Raw genomic sequence first — 21,495 nt, 5'->3', positions numbered from 1 at the left:
GTCACCAGACTATGAAAATTTCATCCATCATCCATCTTTATATTGTCACAGGCTGATAAATCTGATACTTGGGCTTCTGGGATAATGTTTAAAATAAGCAATAGCAGCCCCCAGTGAGGGTCCACAGGGCTGCCCGGGGGCTTCTTGGCTGGGTTGCAGCTTCTATTTTGGTGCTGAGAAACCTTTGGGATCCTCTTTTTGCTTTTCTCCTAAGTCCCAAAATGCTGATACCATCTCCCTGATAAGTGAGGTTTTACTGTCCTATTGTATTCTTAAAATATTAATCTCTCTCTTAGATTATGTATCTTCTTTACGTGTGGTACATTTATATTGCTATTTACTTTTTAAAGTGGTCAATTTCCCTTTACTTGCCTCATCATAACAATAGGAACGAAAGTCTCCTATTGGCTAAAGGGTTAACGGTGTAGCTTCGGGTTTTTTCCCCTCTCCTTGGGGACTCAGAACGTGCATGCCTGTTTTATATTCCTTTCACAAAAAGGATCAAGGGCGAGGAGCCTGGGTATTGAATGTGCATTCACTGTACATTCATAATAAATGCTGAACAGAATGGCACATTCATGATTGCTCTTAATGTAAATGAATGGTGAATGAAAGTTTTAGGGCACAGCTCACCTCCAAGAGGGCAGTCCTGTTCGCACTCATACCTGTCCAGTGGATCTTGAATTTTCTTGGAAAAACTAGTTTTTCCTCTCATCATAACAGCCGTCTCCTTCCTCCCTACATCTTTGTAATCAGGCTGGCTTTTTTTTTTTTTTTCCCACACTGCCGTTGGATGAAAGATCCCGCCTTTGATTGAAATGGAATCTTCCACTATTGAGCAAGCTTTTGTTGAATGAGTCATCGGGGCGGCTGCTCATTGGCTGAGGCCGCTGGAACCAGGGGATTGCCTGGCGCCGGCTGCAAGGCCCGGCTTCATTCACAGAAACGCTGGCTCGCTCGCTAGCCCTTTCATTCACACAAACAGCATTTCATTCACATTTTGCTGTTTTTGTCTGCTTCTAATGAAGATCACGGTTTGGGAATGATAGGGAAGTTTTGCTTTAGATTTGGGGGGACTTGGATAACCATCACCACCATCTCTGGAGTGTGCATTTGCTGTTGCTATGCCAGCAAGGGGAAGAAAAAAAATGAGTGCCACGCGGCTGCTCGGCTAGGCCTGCGGCCCTGGGAGGGGAGCTGCCGCTCCTCCACGCTCCTGTGTCCCCGCAGCGGGCCTCACCTGGCCCACCTTGAGTGGCACTCGTCACACCCTGTTCCATAAAGCTTTTCAAGGCTGGGTGCCTCAAGTGTCACATGTCTAGCCGTGGGTGTAAGAAGACTAAGGCTAATCTGATAACGTGCTAGAGGTAAATTCATTTTTTGCATAGAAGTAGACGGGAAACTTGGACAGGGAGCGAAAGCGTTTCACTGTGAAGGGCGGCTTCTCTCAATAGACCGATGAAGACCGATGAAGACTGTCAAGAGCCCATGGTGACAGGGGTCAGTGGGTTTGCGTCTTCGCAGACCTTCTGGGGTGGGGTGGAGGGGCTCAATGCTCTGTTGCGCGGACAGCGAGGAGGCCTGTGCGTTTCACTTGCAGCCGGTGTCTGACTCCTGAAAACAAGGCATCTTTCGGTGGGCTTGATGTGTACAGACAGCTGCTGCATTTTTTCCCTTTCTTTCTGCAGGGTTGCAAGCAGCAACCAAAGGGATATTGAAATGTATTTGTAGCGTTTCTTAGGCATTTCTCCAGAGCTTGAGCACATTCAGTTGGAATAAAGCTTCAAGCACAGCCCTCCTTTTGGAATGGATTTCTGGAGCTTGTTGCCATTCATCAAAGAAACAGTCTTCTTTTTCAGAAGTAGGTTTTCAGCTTAACCCTGGCTGAGAAAGACTGCTGTAAATGATGAGGGAAGAGACCCTCAGTGGCTCTGGGCAGAAGTTCATACGCAGATTTTTTTTTTTTTTGGGGAGGGGGAGGAACTGCATTGCCACAAAGACTCTTGTCATGGCTGCTCTGTTGACTTGAAAAAAAACCTTGGAGATTGATATTTTATGTTCACCTGGGAATGAATATTTTCTTTTTGGCTATTTAAGAATTCCTGCTGCTTTCCAAATCAAAATTCATGAGGATCCGCTGAAGATCTTATTCTTAAAAATCCTTCGTCACATTTTAACGCTGCACCGTCAGACACTTTTCCAGGCTCACAGATGGGCTGAACAGGGAAGAAAAAAAACCCTAGCATAGAATAATGGGTTTCAGAAAGTTCATTTGAAGGAACAGGATTTACCTCTGGCATAGATGTTGAGGGGGGCAGGGGAAGGGGAGGTGAAAAACCAAAGGTTGGAAGGAAATGTCTGGGAAGGTAGAGAAAGGAAATTTGAGAATTGATTGGCTCTAGAGTGCTGTCAGTGGGTGTATGTGGTTTTTTTTTCTTCTTCTTTTTTTTTTTTTTTTGCTACAGGAAGTGATTTGCAGTGCTCACCGAGCCTTTGTTGAGAAGGGTCTCCTCTCGGAGTGAGTCATGCTTTTGCTGTGAGCAGCCCCAAGCAGCTGGGCGCGCAGCAGAGGAAACTATGACTTTTGCAAAGCGAACGTACCGCCCTCAGCAGCCGAGTCCGGGGCCGGGGCTGCGCGGCCGCGGCCGTGCGGGGTGTTAGCGGTGGGAGGCCGGCGCCGCTGCTCGCGCCCCCCAGCCTGCTGTCCCGGCCGCTCCGTCCCGCCCCGGGGACCGCGGCTCGCCTGCTATGCGCGGCAGCCTGCGCCGGGGCCGGCACCTGCAGCGCCCGGGCGGATGCGGCGAGCCCACGGAGGGGCATGCTTCCACGCACCAAGTACAACCGCTTCAGGAATGACTCGGTGACATCGGTCGATGACCTTCTGCACAACCTGTCGGTGAGCGGCGGTGGCAAGGTCTCGGCGGCGCGCGCGGCCCCGGCGGCGGCCCCCTACCTGGTGTCCGGAGAAGCGCTGCGCAGGGCGCCCGACGATGGGCCGGGCAGCCTGGGCCATCTGCTCCACAAGGTGTCCCACCTGAAACTCTCCAGCTCGGGCCTCCGCGGCCTGTCGGCGGCCAGGGAGCGGGCGGGCGCGCGGCTCTCGGGCAGCTGCAGCGCGCCCAGCCTGGCCGCCCCGGACGGCAGCGCGCCCCCCGGCCCCCGCGCCCCGGCCATGCGCGCCGCCAGGAAGGGCCGACCCGGCGACGAGCCGCCGCCTCGCGCCCCGCACGCCAGCGACCAGGTGCTGGGGGCCGGAGTCACCTACGTCGTCAAGGTGGGTGCGGGCGCGGGCCACCGGGTGGGAAAGCCCGGGCGCAGAGGCGTCCGGCACAGTGGGTCGCCGTGGAGGCCAGGGGGTGCGCACTTTTTCGCAGCCAGCTCGTTTGGCAGCGGGGACCCAGCTCAGCAAACGCGCCCATTGCGCATCCAGTGGGAGAAGGTTTGAAATCGGTGACCTCACTGCCCTGGTTTCCCCTGGCTCCGCTCCTTTGGCATGCCTTTGCCACCGAGCTTTGCCCTGTGTCCGGCCAGTACCCCTCTCGGCATGGACCACTCTTCCTGGGAACTGTGCATCACGTCTGCCTGGGGTTCACACTTGGAAGAACTGGGCAGCCCCTGCGATAAGAAAGGCAGGTGGTGTCACTACTTCTCCTGTGTTTGCCCCCGGCGGCAGAGTAGGTGGTTTTATTTCTCGCTCAGCAAGGATTTCCAGCTCCTTGCAGTGCAGCCCAAGTACTGTCCTGTATACCAGATAGCAATTTCTTAGCCAGCAAGGTTTTCTTTGGTTTCTGCCTTTCCGTCCATACCTGCTTTGGTTTACAGCAGCAGAAGGAAATTTGGGACTGTTTTTCCCTGGGGACTCTGGCCTTCCCTTTAAATAGGCTAAAGGAAGCTGAGCCACAGGCTGGAAAGTAGATTTTTTTTTCCTCCAACACAGAGAATTATACAATCATGCCTGATGTAGTCCACAAAATTCTTCTCTTATGCAAGTATTCTATGATATTTAAAGAACAAATACTTAGCAGCCTTCCACTGGCCTGCCACATGCTTATCACATCCTTCTGGTCGTTGGGCAGCAGAGAATCACCACAGCGCTCTTCCAGCTGGGCAGACAGCCTTCAGACAGTGGAAAGGGGCCAAAATGACATTATTTCAGACTGGTCACTCCAAGGCATGACTTTTCGTTTTAAGAGAAATGAGATGCACACTCTCTCTAAAGTGTTGTCAATTGCACTGAGAAATCTGCAGGCTCTTAGTGGATATTAATACTTACTGCCTACAGATCCAGTTTCAAAATTCTACAGACCACATCCCCTGGCAAAATATATCTTGATAATTTTGAACCAAATATTAAAGGAAACAGTTGACTTTGTGGATTATCTTTAAGTATCTCAAAAGTACCAACAGAGGAATGCGATCATCAGTATTAAAAATGGACCTGTTCTCCTTTTGGGTCTCCTTTTTAATTTAATCTTCATTCTTAGCTTCTGAGAGTGAATTAATCATATATTTTACAAAAGGGAGGAAGATCAACGTAAAGTATGCACAGCTGGTTGAGTTTATTGTGAAAGAAAAAGGATATTCCTCTTGTATGCCTTCTTTAAGTTACATAACCAGGAGCCGAAAACAAAAGGGAAAAAGAAGAAACAAAACCAAACAACAAAACCCCTGACAACGCTGAGGTTAAGAAGTGATGCCAGAGTATATTACTTGTGGCATGTGTAATATAGTATAATTGCTATCTGAAGAAAAAAAAGAACCATGTTAGACAGACGTTGGCAAAGGTTTTTATACCTGTCATGTTGAACATAGAGGGTAGTTTCCAAATGGAGGGAGAATTTTCAAACTTAAGTCTTTAAAGTTTTCTTTAAAAAAACAACTTGCTTTGCTTAAGGCTTTACTCTTGCTTTTTGAAGGATGAAGGCTGACATCCAGTTCTAAATATCAGTTGTGGCCAAAGAAATCTAGTCTACTGTGCTGGGCTATTAGGTTGTGACACCCTCTTCCCCCAACCCTGAAGCAAGAACAGCACTCAAATAAGTGAAAGGCTGGGTCTGCTTAGAGCCTTCTGGATTTGGGGTCATTTTGCTGTGCCAGAGGATCGTAGTGACCGGGGGGGATCATAGCATGACCTGTTAGTGCTCCTTGCTGTCTCCTGGTCCATCTTCAGTGGGGAATGGTGGCTCAGGCTTCCCTGGAGAAGTTTGAAATCACACAGCAAAGGAATCCAGACACTAAAGGACAATTTCTTCTGCGCACATTTGATTCACAGTATCACGTGGCCTTCTGTCAGTGCACATTTCTGAATTGCCCTTGTTGAGTTTAGAACCATGAGTTTATTTTCTTGAAAGATCACAAAACTTAAAAAAAAAAAAAAAGAAAGAAGAAAGAAACCTGGTATTATTGGCTGATTTGCAAATAGTTTTATTGGTGTCCTTACTTTGAAAGATCTCTGGTAGATAGAAAAAGGGCAGTCTTTATAACTTGCTTGTACATCAACAGCAAAATCTAAAGGCTTAGAGTTTGGGAGAGAACTTGTTATCATTCTCTTTGATTTAAATATATGTCTAAATTAAGGAAAACCCCAAATGTTTTCTAGTTTCCTGGAAAACTCATCTGCTATATAATTATAGATTTCCTGTCTCACAGACATATCTACCTACAGATAATATTAGGATATTGCACACAGATTTATTCTTTAAAAATATTTCAATATAATCTACTTACATGAAAATGGACATTGTAAGATATAGAAGTCTGGTGTATCAATTAGGAAACACCAAATTGTTTGAATGGCAGGTTGTAATATTAATTAATGAAGGATTTGAAAATTTTAAAATAGTAATACCTGAGCCGCAGTAGAATTCCAAGCTCAGAGCATGTTTAATTTGTCCTTCGTGCCTTCACTTGAATCTGATGTTAGTAACAGCATGAGATTATTCGAATGAGCAAGGGTCCAGGTTTGTGTTTGTTTACGTCAGGACACCCATTGGTGGCACCTTTGTACCTGCCTCAGTATGCCTGACACTGGGTTTTGTTTTGTGGTTTTTTTCTTCTTTTTTGGTGACACAAAAGGAACAGAACAAGAAAGTATGTCCTTGAGATAAAGGAAAATCATAACAACGAAGAGCAATGGATATTTTCATTATAATTCTATTTTAAAACTATTTACATTTGGGCTTGAAAGACCTAGAGACATACAGACAAGTACTGATGACACTGCTGCCCATTTTCAAATTCTATTTCCTAGAAATCCAAGCTGGTGGGGAGCCTGAGAGCCCATGGGGGCTGCTACTGATTTTTAGCAGGTCCCAAAGGCAATACTGGGATGCTCTACCCACAGATCTGCAGGGCGAACAGTTTAAGAAGGAAAGATAGCCAAGAACAGTTGGGGGTCAGTTCTTTAAAATAGCCACTAGCTGTTGTGGAAGAGTCATTTGAAGCAAGCTTATCTTGAGGTTCAGCCTTGACCGCCCCTACTGGAAGGCAATACTGTGTGGACTACCCCTGAGTTAGCTGTGGCCCTCAGTGGGAGGGTTCTCTAGAAGAAGAGTTCGCTTTACAGCACGTGACACCACAGGCTCAAAACAGGATCAGGATAAGAAGTGACCACATTCAGGGCTGACCCGAGTGCCCACAGCAAGAATCAGGAGGTCCAGATGCTTGCTGATCACCAGGAACCCAGTGAGAATGTAGGTTGTACTTCATCGCTCAGTCGTGTCCGACTCTTTGCAACCCCATGGACTGTAGCCCACCAGACTGTTTTGTCCATGGGATTCTCCAGGCAAGAATACTGGAGTGGGTTGCCATGCCCTCCACCAAGGGATCTTCCCAACCCAGGGATCGAACCCAAGTCTCCTGTATTGCAAGCAGATTTTTTACCTACTGAGCCAATAGGAAAGCCACCAGAGAGAGTAAGTTATTCATCCTTAAATCCTGTGACAGCCCCCTCAGACAGCCAAGGTTTTGGTCTGCAAAGAGTGGTGCTATGTCTTTACTGACAATAACTTCACATTATGAGCTGTTTATAGGAGATTTTAATAATCAGAGAACTACTGAGTTATTTCCTGAAGTGCTGGATTGTTTTTCTTTTGGGATGAAGCCTTGTTTTTACAAGAGCTCTTTAAAAATTATTTTGTTTCTCCCATTTGTGACTCTGATGATATTTAGGGTGTATGAATTATTCATTTTATTCATAAATGTTCTATTGCTTTTTATAGGTGGTCTTTATTAACTGCTCTTACTCTAAAATTTATTCTTAATTGGTATTTTTTTTCACTTGCCTCACTGTGTTTAAAAGTATTTTAAATTTATTCTTAGAAAAAATATCTAAAATCTTTTTTCTTTTCTTAGCACTGTATTCTTTTGATAACTATGAGCTAAGTAAGGTCATATTAAACAGTCACCAACAAAGTTATTTCATGTATAGTCATGATATATTATTGTGGTGGGATTGATTGAATTTTATTTTAATTCTAGATTAGTAAGTTGTTCCTTGATGTACAACACAATTTTAAAAGTTGATTATTTTCTTAAAATTGTTGAAGAATCTCATAAATGCATGGCTTATATGTAAACTGTCAAATGATTTGAAAAACAGTTTAAGAAATTCTTGTGAGATTAGTAGACAAAATTATTTATTTGATCTGGAAAGCATGACACCTCTTTTTTTTTAATGTGACACAAGTATAGCAGATGTGTGAAAAGTGTGTATGTACACACATACCACATCACACATAAACACATACACACATATCCCACACCACACCACACACACACACACACACACACGTACACACACACAGAGTAGACAACTTGTAATGACTTTGGACAGGGTCATTAGAAAATAGTAAATGTTATATTTCCAGAAATGCCTGATTATTTCATTCATTACTTTTACATTCACATTTAAGAGAAAATAATTCTGAAAGACAAGCTTTTGATGAAACTTAAATCTTACAAAGAGTGGACTTCTTGCTCCTTTACGTTCCCACTTGGTTTTATCTTGGAATATATGTCATATTTTCATATTTGTCATATATGATAAATATCATTTGTGCAAAGTTGTGATAATGGGACACTTGGGTAACAGACATGTAAAACATGTAAGAGGCTGGCTGTCCAGCCAACTGGCTTGTTCTGAAGGGTGTGTGAAGCCTGCTGCCCCTTGCTTGGCTGTGGTATGTCCAAGCAGGAACATGGCCTGGATGTGGAGAATCTGCAGGGCGCCTGGACACCAGGACCCCAGATCCATTTGGCCACCTCAGAGTGTGGGGCTCAAGAGGTCAGCCTGTCATGGCTGGGGCAGGTCTTTTCTCCTGAACCTCATGCATCTGGAAGAAAGGGGCCTCCTGCTTGCACCATGGTGTCGGGGTGTGCTTCCCTGGGTCACGTGCCTGCTGGGTGGCTGTGGCCAAGACCAGACCCTATGGTGCTACTGCCCAGAAAGTTGCATAGGGTTTGGAGGAAAGCACAGTGAGGATTCAACACTTCAAATGAAAATCCCAAAGGACAAATGAAGTTACATGGAATTAATTCAGAGAAAGATAGTTTCAGATGAAATGCAAAAAATGATCAATTGGGCATATTTCCTGGATAAAGGACAAGAAAAAAATTGAATTTTAGCATAAAAAATTTACAATGTGTAGTGGATGAAGAATGTTTTTATGGTGGGAGGAATTAAGTGTAAGAATGTCCTGCTGAATGGGTGGATGTTGACTCTGTGTGGGTGTGTGTGTGTGTGTGTGTGTGTGCACGCGCGTGCACCCATGCAACTGCACAATAATCTTACAAGTTGCTTTTGGTCCTGCAAATTCATAAGCATTGATTTTCAGTTGAGCTTAAAAAAAAAACCACATAAAAACCAACAAATCATTCTGTCCCCATGTGGTTTAGCCTCTTCCCTCCCCACCATCAGAGTGGAGACAATAACCTGCTGATGTGTGTCAGTCTGGGCTTCCTACATGGCTTAGCAGTAAAGGCTCAGCAATAAAGAATCTGCCTGCCAATGCAGGAGACACAGGAGACACGGGTTCAATCCCTGGATTGGGAAGATCCCCTGGAGGAGGAGGTGGCAACCCAATCCAGTATTCTTGCCGGGAAAATCCCATGGACAGAGGAGTCTGGTGGGCTCTGGTGCATGGAGTTGCAAAGAGTCAGACATGACTGAGCAACTAATCACAGACACACACACAGACACACAGGCAGACACACACATCAGTCTGTGCCTCCCAGTGCTGGGATTGGCGCTGCTTTCCTAAAATAAACAGAAAGACACTAGTTAAACTTGGAGGGCGAGGGTCAGGAATCTCCACGAGAACCACTGAATTCCAATAAGATGCCGGGTCAAAGGCTGAGTTTCCATGGTTCACGAAGTGCTGTTCTCTTCACCTTGGTGGGGAGAAGGTGCCATGCATACCTGTGATGCACCTGGGAGGAGAGGACCAGTTGCTGCTCTCCTTGGGGAACTGGTTTCCTCTAGCATCTTTTTGACTCTGCAGTGACTCAGGCTGGGATCCGCCTCTGCCCTTGCTCCAGTAGATGATAGCAGCTCAGGGCATCCTTGGTCTTTGGCTCTCAGATTCCAGGCTCAGCCTTGCCTTGCTTCTCGACAAGAGAGGTCTGGCAAGTTCTACCACCTTCCAGCTGAGATCTCCATTTCTAGCCATGGTCTCGTCTCCTGCAGGAGCTATAGGGAAACCTGGGTGCCGGAGGAGAAGCTACAGAAATGCGAGAGTCAAGGGGCAGGAGCCTCACCTTATCACTGGTGTTTGTGGTGCTCAGCAGCTTTAGAGCTACCTGAAACCCCTCCAAGCTAAGACTTTCTGAGGAAGAATGTTCAAAGAGCTTGTTGTTATGATGCTCCTTGCTTTCTATATTTATTTATTGGCCACACCACCTGGCATGAGGGATCTTACTTCCCTGACCAGGGATTGAACCATCGTCCCCAGCAGTGGAAGTGTAGAATCTTACTCAGGGAGGTCCCAGCTGCTTACTTTCACGCTGACTTGAAGCCATCCTCGTTTTTCTGAAACATGTTGTTTTGCTAAAGCAAAGGCCCCTCGGAAGAGCCTTTCCTCACTTCTGTCTATTGAATGGGCAGAAAAAGCAGCAAAGATTTCATTTCAAATTTTAAGAAATTTAAATTTGTACCAACTCCACACTCAGTGGGACTTGGCCTTCACCCAGCCTCTCTGCTGGGACCCTTCTGACAAACTTTATTTTATCAAATTCCATTAAACATAATTATTTGGCAGTCTAAAGGGACTCACAGACCAGGTTCAATCCCATTGCTTTTGCAAATATTCAGCATTTCTAATGCCACTTGCCCATATAAAAATCTTCTGTTTAAAAATTTTTTGAAAAACCACAGCACAGCTCTAGCTCTGTTGAGGGAAAACTAGCCCCTAACCTGGTTTTCAACAGACACACTATAAAATCAGGGTCTCTTATGCTTACCCCCAAAGAGGGAGAAACAATGTTTTTATCTCTGGTAATGAAACCATAAAAAGCTGTCTGTTTTTGAGTGTTCTTCATGGTGAAGAACCAGCCCTTTCATTGGCCCTCCTGGAGGTAGATTCAGTGTGTGTGCGCAGTTTGGTTCTGTTGGGACCGCTGTGCTGCCCGGATCAGATCCTGAAGACCCCTTTCCCTCCTAGGACTTGGCACATACTTCTTACTTCCTTTCCCTCCGGTCCTCGGTTTGGACGCTGATTACTGAGCAGAGGCTTGTTTAAGCAGAAGTCCCCACAGCCTGCTCAGCAGAGAGGACCCTTACCCTCCCCCAACCCCGGGGAGGAGGGTGTTTGGGGGAACAGACGGTTGTCCCCTAATGCTGAATGGTTTCTATAAGGCAGGAATGATAAGAAAGGCAGCCTCTGGGGCCTGGGACCCATTATCCGATGGGTCCCAGGGCCCACAGAGAAACACGGTCATGGGCTCGAAGCCCAGTCACTGACGGGCCACCTTCTGTTGCTGGCAGTTCTACCGCCTTGTGATGTCTTTCACCTGGTTCTTTTGTACACCTTTCTTTTTTCTTTCTAAATGTATGTATTACTGTTTGGCTACTCCCAGGTCTTATTTGCAGCATGCAGGATCTTTAGCTGTGGCATTCGGACATTTAGTTGTCATAAGTGGAACCTAATTTCCTGACCAGGGACTGAACCCAGCCCCCCTGCGTTGGGAGGGAACAGTCTTAGAAGTCCCATAAACCATTTGTTATAAAACTTAAACATGTGCTATGGAGATTTTCAAACACACACAGAGCATACAAAGCATCAACATAAAAAAAAGAGAGGATGGTCTGATGAGCCCTTAGGTACCCAAGAGTCAGCTTCTCCAGCTGCCAGCTCATGGCCTCCCCCACTTCCTGAATCGTGCAGGGCTGGGGCGCTCAGACAGAACTCGAGGTTCTGATGAATAAGTTGCAGGATTGGGTTTCATACTGCTTCCACATCTGGCAGAGCATGTTCAGGGTCACAGGCACTGGGACACCCTTGCATTAGACGCTGTGGTCCCCAGCGCAGAGATAGTAGGGCAGCCCTTGTGGTTTCTTCTTTGAAGGTGATGACGATGGGCTCCAGGAGGCACCGCTGGTGGGCATCCCCAGGGGATGGGGTGGGAGCTATACCCCACCACCCACCCTGCTCGGGCTCCTCTGGACCACCCCACCTCTGACTCTCTAGCAACCAGATGACCCTTTGAGGAACAGGTTTTCTCCCAAACTGTTTTTATAGCAGTGTATTAGTCCAGGGTCTCCAGAGACAGAGAACCAATAGGATGTACGTATAGGAGGAGATTTGTTACAAGGCATTGGCGCACGTGATTACTGAGAAGTCCGCAGGGTGAGTCAGCAGGCTTAAGACCCAGGAAGAGACAACATTTCAGTGTGAGTCCAAAGGCAGGAGAAAGCCATTATCCCAGCTTGAAGGCCGTCAGGTAGGAAGAATTCCCTCTTATCCCAGGGGAGCGTCAGTCTTTTGTTCTATTCAGGCCTTCAGTTGATTGGATGAGACCTGCCCACATTAGGAAAGGCAGTCTGCTTTACTCTGTCTGTCCGTTTAAATGCTAAAGTTATCCGTAAACACCTTCACAGAAACGTCCAAAATCACTGTTGGTCCACATCTGGGCACCTGGTGGCCTAGCCAAGTTAATACATAAATTTACCATTACAGGCATAGCCACAAACTTTTGGAGTCTCATCTAGGATGGCCACCAGTTCTCCCAAACAGTTAGGGAGATTCATGTGCCCTGAAAGAATGGAGATGAAAGATAAGAAACGACTAACTAAATCTCCTGGAAGAATCTCAGGTTTTCTTACCATTTCTCTGGGCACCAAATGGAGACACCTTTAAAAATTCCTCAAGCAGGACCTCAAACCAAAGCCCTGGAGTATGAGACAGATGAACTATGACCCCTGCACACCAGGAGAGCTGTGGAACAGATCTTTATGGGACCAGTGGCAAGAGTGTGTCTGTGGTTTGACACTTGCTCAGAGTGAAGGCCTGATAGATGAGGTGTCACACCTAACATTATCACCAGAGGCCAGAACAAGTTCACTGGTGGAAATACAGCCCCTTAAGTGTCTGTGTACAGGCTGTCAACCGGGGACAGAGGCTCTAGGAGGGAAACAGATGTTTCTAGATCCATGTGTTATTGTTGTTGTATAGTCACTTAAGTCATGTCCACTTCCTTTTGTGACCCCATGGTCTGTAGTCTGCCAGGCGCCTCTGTCCATTGGATTCTCCAGGCAAGACTACTGGAGTGGGTTGCCATTTCCTTCTCCAGGTGATCTTTCTGACTCAGGGGTCAAACTCATGTCTCCTGCGTCTCCCACCTTGGCAGGTGGATTCTTCACCGGTGAGCCCCTTGGGAAGCCCCACTGGGAGTCATTACTAAAATGGAAAAACCGTGTATTTTTTTTTCCTGACTTGCAAATAATAATAATAATTTATAGGCCTAGTTTTCTCAATTTAAGAATTGCTCTCATAGATTTTTTTTTTTTCCTCATAGATTTTTAAAAAGTGGTTTTATGTGAGCTTCTGTTTGTGGCCTTGAACAAATTAGAGAATGAAGAGTATATATTACCAGACAGTGGAAGTAGCTAGGGCTGGTCCCTTTCAGAAACTGGGCTTTGTGTGAAAGGCTGATCATCATGTGGGCAAGCTGGCCTGAGTCTTGGGCCAGAGGAAGCACTGTTAGACACTCGAGACTTTCCTGAGCTCACATTCTGAGAAGCTTCTATCTTTTGTCCATGTTCTTGTAACTGATGGAAGCTGGGGCCCAGTCTAGAGATCCCGATTCTCGCATGTGTCAGCCTTGGTTGTCCCTGTCTGGTTCTGCTGGCTTCACTCCTGCAGGAGCCCCCCTTCAGACTCTCCTCCTGGTCTCTGGGCTAGAGACATTGCTTTTAAAATTTTAAATTATTATTATTATTTTGGGGGCCTCACAGTGTGGCGTGCAGGATCTTTCCTGACCAGGGATAGAACCTGTGCCCCAGCACTGGAAGTCCAGAGTCTTAACCACTGGACCACCAGGGGAGTCCAAACACTGCTTTTTAAAAAATTATCTTATTTATTTATTGGGCTGCAGCCAGTCATAGTTGCAGCACTCAGCATCTTGAATCTTTTTTTTTTTTTTTTTTTAATATTTATTTATTTATTTGGCTGTGTCAAGTCTTAGGTGAGGCATGCAGGATCTTCAGTTATGGCATATGGGATCTAGTTCCCTGACCAGGGGTCGAACCCAGGCCCCTGTCTTGGGAGCTCGGAGCCTTAGCCACTGGACCACCAGGGAAGCCCAACATCTTGAATCTTCATACAGCATGAGAACTCTTATTTGCAACATGTGGGATCTAGTTCCCTGACCAGGGATAGAACCAGGACCCCCTGCATTGGGAACATGGAGTCTCAGGCACTGGACCACAGGGAAGTCTGCAAACACTGCTTTTTTCAAAAAGGATGGTTATTTGTGAGGTGATGGTGGCTGCAGTCTCTAAAGGACTGAGCTGTGACTTTGTTCATTGGAAGTAGCAACTCTTGTAATAAATAATAACCTTGTTTGCAGAGTGACTTAGTACTTATTCACTAACATGGGAGAAGAAAATAAAATCATCAAATGATGGCTAAGACGAGGGGAGGTTCTGATGTTCCAGTGTGATCCACAAACTCCTGTCCTTTAATTGCATTCCCCACTTCTGTTGCGCCCTACCCCCGCCCCACCCTCTCTCACTCATGCACTATCTGTTGGTTAAAACTCCCAGGGCAGGGATTTGCTGAGAAAAGTTAACACCTGGCTTTCTGGGCAAAAACATGATTTATGTGCTGTGTATGTGCGTGTGGGTTCAGTTGTGTCCAACTTTTTGAGATCCCATGAACTGTAGCCCGCTAGGCTCCTCTGTCAATGAATTTTTCAGTTAAAAATACTGGAGCGGCTTGCCATTTCCTGCTCCGGGGGATCTTCCCAGGGTCTGCCTATTCTTGTGGTGTAAATAGTTATGGGAGGTGGGGAAAGGTGTGTAGTAACACAGCTTTGCAGAGTCTTAACTTCAAGGGTGTGGATGATACTGACATGTCACACAATACTTAGAAGTGCTGAGTTTTGAGTATTACTTTTTATAAAATATAACTGATGGTTTGGACTTCCTCCTTAGGCTGTGCCACGCTCAGTCGCTCAGTCGTATCTGACTCTTTGCGACTCCAGGGACTGTAGCTCTCGGGGCGTCTCTGTCCATGGGATTCTCCAGGCAAGAATATTGGAGTGGGTTACCATGCCCTCCTCCCTCCTTACGCTGCTTGCACCTAAAACAAATCCCCCTCCAAATATCTCTTCTTCCCTCTCTTCTCCACCTTCCTCATTTCACTTTCTTTCACCTAAGTCATGCCAACATGAGACAGTTGACTGCTGACCTGTGGACAGAGTTTGGAAAAGGTTCCTCGGTGACCCCCTATTTATAAAATCGAAAACCCACTTCATCTGGTGCTGTCACCTCACAGCTTCTCTCCCAGACTCCTGGCATCTGCTGTGAAGGTTCTTCTTTGCTTTTTCTCCTCATTTCTATTCCTGGATTATTTATGAACAGTCTTACCCTTTCTGTTCCTCTTCTCATTCATTAACTCCTCCATCAATCTACTAACCAATTATTTTATTCAATTAGTGTTTATTGAGTTCCCATCCTGGGATAATGTGTTGGGGATAAAGAGGTGGTTAAATAAGCACAATTCCTTCTCTTTTGGTGTCAGTGGTGGGGACAGAGGAGAGAAAGTACCAGGAGATCACATTGGTGGTGAGGATGTGGAAATCAAGGATGGCTTCTCAGAGGAGATGATATGGAAGTGGAGTCCTAGATATCCAGGAAGATGGATAGAATTGGTATGCAGATGTGTTCGAGCATGAGTGAGTGAGTGTGTGTGTGTGTGTGTGTGTGTGTGTGTGTGTGTGTGTGCATGCATGTCCCATTCTAGGAGGAGATGGAAACTGACAGTAGCCAATGTAATTAGTGTATTGAGTCAGGGGAGGGTCCCCAGGGGCTGGCCAGCACCAGACAAGTACAGTAGGAAACCACTGAAGATTTTCTGAAAGATTATTCTATCTTCTGTGTGGAGAACAGATTGGAAGGACAGGAACAAAAATAGAGACAGTTGAGAGGTAATAAGGAGGAGTGATGGTGGCTTGGACCAGTGTCATAGGTCAAAGGCCAGTGGCGTATGTTGGGCGCAGGTCTGTATTGTTCACTGTCCATGTAACCTGCCCATCCTCTCTTTCAGGGCCCCTTAAATGAAACAAATCTCAAACTGAATTCATGACCTTTCCCACCTCAGTTAATAGTGTCATTGCTCACCTACTTCTCAAATTCAAGACCTCAAAGCCATCCTTGAATGCCTCCTTTTCCTAAACTCATTGTATCTGTTCAATCACTGAAGTATCATTTCTACTCCACAGGGTTTCAAATCTTCTTTTGCTTTTCCTTTTGCCCTAATTCATACCTTCACCATTTCTTGCTGTGATTATTACAGTGAACTAACCAGTCTTCGATGATTGCTTTGGGAAAGACTCTTCTTTTTTAAATTAAATAAAAAAAATGATATAGTCTTACTTAGATGTTTCAGAGTGTCCCCTCAACTGCCTTCCCTTCAAATTTTCTTCCTTTCGTAGATAATCACCATCACCTGTTTGCTATTTGTATTTCCAGACACACATATGCACACTTTTTTCCCTTCTTTTATCTTTTCTTTTCCCTTTTTGTTTCACAAAGCAAAATATTCTACATACATTGTTCTGTGACTTGCTTATTTTAAAATTTAATATGCCTTGGAAATCTTTCAGTATTAGTATTTATAATTGTTTCATTCTTTTTGGCATTTGCTTAATATTCATGCACAATATACATGTATGCAAGTATGTGTGCATGCGTGTGTGCTAAGTTGCTTTAGTTGTGTCTGACTCTTCGCGACCCCATGGACTGTAGCCCACCAGGCTTCTCTGTCCATGGGATACTCCAGGCAAGAGTACTGGAGTAGGTTGCCATATTCTCCTCCAGGGGATTTTCTCTACCCAGGGATTGAACCCATGTTTCTTATGTCTCATGCATTGGCAGGCAGTTCTTTACCACCAAGCCACCTGGGAAGCCCAATATTCATGTATATGGAAGTGCTAATACTTATTTAGTCAGTTCTCTATTGTTAGACATGTAGATAGTTTCCAATTTATCACAGTAAAATAATGAACATTCTTCTACACACATATTTCCGTTTGGGCAAATACTTTTGCCTGTGTGTACAGTAAGTTTTAGCTAATATTAATCTTTTCCTATGATACTTGTGGGACATAGAGAACAGTGATCAATTCTATTGATGAGGGTGACTTTTTCACTCCTGGCTACAAAGTGAGTCCTCTTACTTAACTATAAAGGAGGACATTTACTGTCATATACCCTTTTACAAGTTAAGAAACATTTCCTATAACCTTAGTTTTCAAAAACTTTCAAATCAGTTTCCAGGATCTAGTGAGTAAATATATGTTTTTTTGCATTCTTCTGTTAATGTGGTGAATCATTTATCTTTGTAAAATGCATATCTCATCTTCTTAATAAAATCTCTCTGTTGCTTGCCTTTGCTTATGGAATTCAATCCAAATGACACCCAGACTTTCACGATTTGGCTTCAGTTTAGCTCTTGAGCTTCAACTCTTGCCCCTCCAGTGTTCCAGCCTCATAAAACAACTTGTTTTCCCCAAACCAGTTGCAACTCTGGCCTTAGTTCAAAGCTCATTTTCCCTCTCTGGGCCTCTTCTGTCCACTCCATCTTGGCCTGGAATAACGCTATTGTTGTTTTTCTGTCACTCTTTCGTGCCTGACTCTTTGCAACTCCATGGACTGCAACACGCCAGGCTCCTCTGTCCTCCACTGTCTCCTAGAGTTTTCTCAAAATCATGTTCCTTGAGACGGAGAGTGCACTAACTCTGTTAGCTTTCAAGAACTTGGGTCAGCTGTTCCCTCCTGTCTCTCTGGTGAGGTAGAGTTCATGTTACTCCTCAGGGTCTCCACAGCCCTGTAGGCGTGTTTTTGTGTTCATCAGTTCAATCCATGCTGAGTGAGAACCTGCCAGATACATGTTGCTAGAGTTCCTGCAAACCTAACATGAATTCAATGGTCCCTGCTTTCAAGAAATCATTCTCCAGAGAAGGGTTACTTGGCCATGCATTGTGGAAAAGGAGGTCAGCTGGCTCTCCCCAGAATGTCCCTGGGTAAAGAGCCTGTGACAAACATTTACTATGTGAAAATGGAGGCATCGAGGGGGCTGGAGGACACTGGGGTGTATGACAGAGCAAAAGAGGCTGGTTAGGAGGGTGACCTGTGGGCCTGTCATATCTGGTTGGTGATTAAGAATGTGACTTCAGAGAGGCACATTTTGACCTCTGTTCTGTTTAAAAATCCCTTGATGATTGTTCTTTCTGTGAACTGGCATGTACGACATAGCCCACCCAAAGTCTTTACAGGCTGTTCCCTAGATCAGAGGCCTTATTAGCGGACCCATGAATTCTGTTTTATATTGCTTTTTCTCTAACGCTAATTGCAGAAGGATTTCAATAAGAGAATCAACTTAATGAGAGCCATGAATAATCATTATTAAGTTAAAATGTTGTATGACCAAATGTCACCAGGACATTTCCAAACAGAAAGCTAAACTGAACACTTCCACATGCTCCCACCTCTCATTAAAGCATGTGGATTTATGAAAAAGAATGAGGGAAAATGGAATGTATCAACAAGTATTTTCTGAGGACTCAATTACTTGCCTTGTCCTGTGGAAGGTATTGTGGATTGTGAAAAAGGTACAGGGTGATTTTACAAAAGGAATTTGTGATCCAGTTGAGAAGGAAAAGCTGCTCCATTTTAAAAAGAAAGAAAAAAAAATTCATGTTCAATAAGGCACTAATGGCATAGTGAGAGATTGGTGGTGGCTGGAATTATCAAGAAAGGCTTCACAGAAGGTGTGGGATTTTTCTCTGGGTCCTGAAAGACTGTCCAGATCTGGGTGGGTGGAAGGGTGGAAGGTGTTCAAGCAAGAGAGCCAGAGTGAGAAACACTGTGGAGGTGGGAGTGGGCATGGCATTTGACTAGGGCTTGGCCACAGTCAGAGGGATGGTGAGAGGTCAGCTGCCATTTCTAGCCTCTTAGAGTCAGGATGCTATTTAATGGAGGGACCAGTCTAACGCTGGTCCTTGTTGGATTACACTTGATGGCTTCCCTGATCTTCATTATTAGGTTACAGAGCTTGAGGGAGCTGGAGGAATGTTTCCTTTGCTTTCTTCTCTCCAAGTTAAACATTTCTCACTCAATCAACAGTCCCAATCTCATGATATCCTGGATTCTATTTGTTTATGTATTAGTTTGTTAATTACTTTTAAGAGACATTGCTCATGTGAAAAATTTGGTGGAATTGCTTGGATTAGTGTATATTCTATTTTTAGAGTTTTGTCCTGTCCTAAGGATAATTTAGAACTGGACATTTAGAACTAGACATTTAGAACTGGAAAAGTTAGAACTAGAGATGGAACAACAGACTGGTTCCAAATCAGGAAAGGAGTACATCAAGGCTGTATATTGTCACCCTGCTTATTTAACTTATATGCAGAGTACATCATGAGAAATGCTGGACTGGATGAAGCACAAGCTGGAATCAAGATTGCCAGGAGAAATCTCAATAACCTCAGATATGCAGATGACACCACCCTTATGGCACAAAGTGAAGAAGAACTAAAGAGCCTCTTGATGAAAGTGAAAGAGAAGACTGAAAAAGTAGGCTTAAAACTCAACATTCAGAAAACTAAAATCATGGCATCTGGTCCCATCACTTCATGGCAAATAGATGGGGAGACCATGGAAACAGTGGCAGACTTTATTTTTGGGGGCTCCAAAATCACTGCAGATGGTGACTGCAGCCATGAAATTAAAAGATGTTTGCTCCTTGGAAGAAAAGTTATGACCAACCTAGATAGCTTATAAAAGCAGAGACATTACTTTGTCAACAAAGGTCTGTCTAGTCAAGGCTATTGTTTTTCCAGTAGTCATGTATGGATGTGAGAGTTGGACTCTAAAGAAAGCTGATTGCCAAAGAATGGATGCTTTTGAACTGTGGTGTTGGAGAAGACTCTTGAGAGTTCCTTGGACTGCAAGGAAATCCAACCAGTCCATCCTAAAAGAGATCAGTCCTGAATATTCATCGGAAGGACTGATGCTGAAGCTGAAAGTCGAGTACTTTGGCCACCTGATGTGAAGAACTTACTCGTTGGAAAAGACCCTGATGCTGGGAAAGATCGAAGGTGGGAGGATAAGGGGATGACAGAGGATGGCATCACCAGAGGCATCCAACTTGATGGACATGAGTTTGAGTAAACTCTGGGAGTTGGTGATGGACAGGGAGGCCTAGCGTGCTGCAGTCCATGGGGTCACAAAGAGTCAGACATGACTGAGTGACTAAACTGAACTGAAGGATAATTTGTTTATAGGCCTCCATGACAGAGGTAAATTCACATTTGTCTAAGATACAGGTGCTCTGTTTACCAAGAAAGGATGATAGGGCTTTCTTTGTGGATTATTCGTTATAATCTACAAACAAATGATTTTCAGAATCACAGTTCCTTTTATCAAAAGACAGTGCAGACTCATCTCTGCCCTCCTACCCTCGTACTATAGGCCATACAACTGTTGTGAACTTCCAACCATCAACCCTGGTCATCAAAACTCAGAATCACAATTAAGAAGGACAGTGGAATCGTCACCCATAAAATAAAGCGAATGCCCCCCAGTAAAATGGTGGAATTAGTTGTGGTGTATTAACACCACACAGTAACATGCAGACATTTAAAACAGTGAGTTAGTGTTTTATCATAGTTGACTGGATTTCACAAGGCATTGTTGGATGAGAAGAGCATAGTGTAACTACATGTGTATTATGAACTGATTCTTGTCACAGAAACAAGTACAGAAATGCTTGTATATACCCACAGTTATAGATGGAGACTTCTACAGCCTACTCCAAGCAATGAATAGGTTACTGTGCTGAAAATCAGCTGCTGCTGCTAAGTTGCTTGGTTTGTGTCCGACTCTGCGCAACCCCATAGATGGCAGCCCACCAGGCTCCGCCGTCCCTGGGATTCTCCAGGCAAGAACACTGGAGTGGGTTGCCATTTCCTTCTCCAATGCATGAAAGTGAAAAGTGAAAGTGAAGTTGCTCAGTCGTGTCCCACTCTTAGCGACCCCATGGACTGCAGTCTACCAGGCTCCTCCATCCATGGGATTTACCAGCCAAGAGTACTGGAGTGGGTTGGCATTTCCTTCTCCAGAAAATCATCAAGGATATACAAAACTGAGCAACATAATCAACCATAGGGTCTGATAGACATCTGTAGAGTCCTCTATGAAACCACAACAGAATAAACATTCTTATCGAGTACTCATGGAATATCTACTAAGATAGACCACAGCTCAAGCCATAAAGCAAGCAAACCTAACCAAGTTTAAAATAATTGAAATCATACAAAGTATGTTCTCTGACCACAATGAATTCAAATTAGAAATCGATAAGGAAAGACAACAGGAAAATATACAAACACTTGAAAATTAAGCAAAATGCCTATAAATAATCCCTGGGACAAAGGACAAATTGCAAAGGAAATTCAAAAATACATAGAAGTGAATGCAAATGAAACTATGTCATATCACAATATGTGGGACACAGCTAGAATAGTACCAAGAGGGAAATTTATAGCAACAAATGCTTACTTTGGAAAAGAGAAAACTTTTCCAACCAGTGACCCAAGTATCTAGCTCAAGACACTAAAAAAGAACAAAATAAAGCCAAATCAAGTAGCAGGAAGGAGATAACAAAGATAAAAAAGCAGAAACTGATGTAATGAAAAACAAAATCAATAGGAAGAAAAAATCATGAAACAAAAATCTGATTCTGTGGAAAAAATAATCAGTAAGCTGGATAA

General features: G+C 44.6%; 1 protein-coding gene across 1 annotated transcript in view; it reads left to right on the top strand.

Moving 5' to 3' along the window:
* Positions 1 to 2,818: 2,818 nt before the first annotated feature.
* SHC3 (SHC adaptor protein 3) overlaps positions 2,819 to 21,495 on the top strand; it is a 186,494-nt gene continuing 167,817 nt past the window's right edge. Inside the window, exon 1 of the mRNA XM_061163554.1 lies at positions 2,819 to 3,274. Coding sequence (XP_061019537.1) covers positions 2,819 to 3,274 — 456 coding nt within the window. The remainder of the gene's footprint in view (positions 3,275 to 21,495) is intronic.

Source organism: Dama dama, chromosome 16 (assembly GCF_033118175.1).
Source record: "Dama dama isolate Ldn47 chromosome 16, ASM3311817v1, whole genome shotgun sequence".
NCBI lineage: Eukaryota > Metazoa > Chordata > Mammalia > Artiodactyla > Cervidae > Dama > Dama dama.
This window is presented reverse-complemented; position numbering and strand designations above follow the sequence as displayed.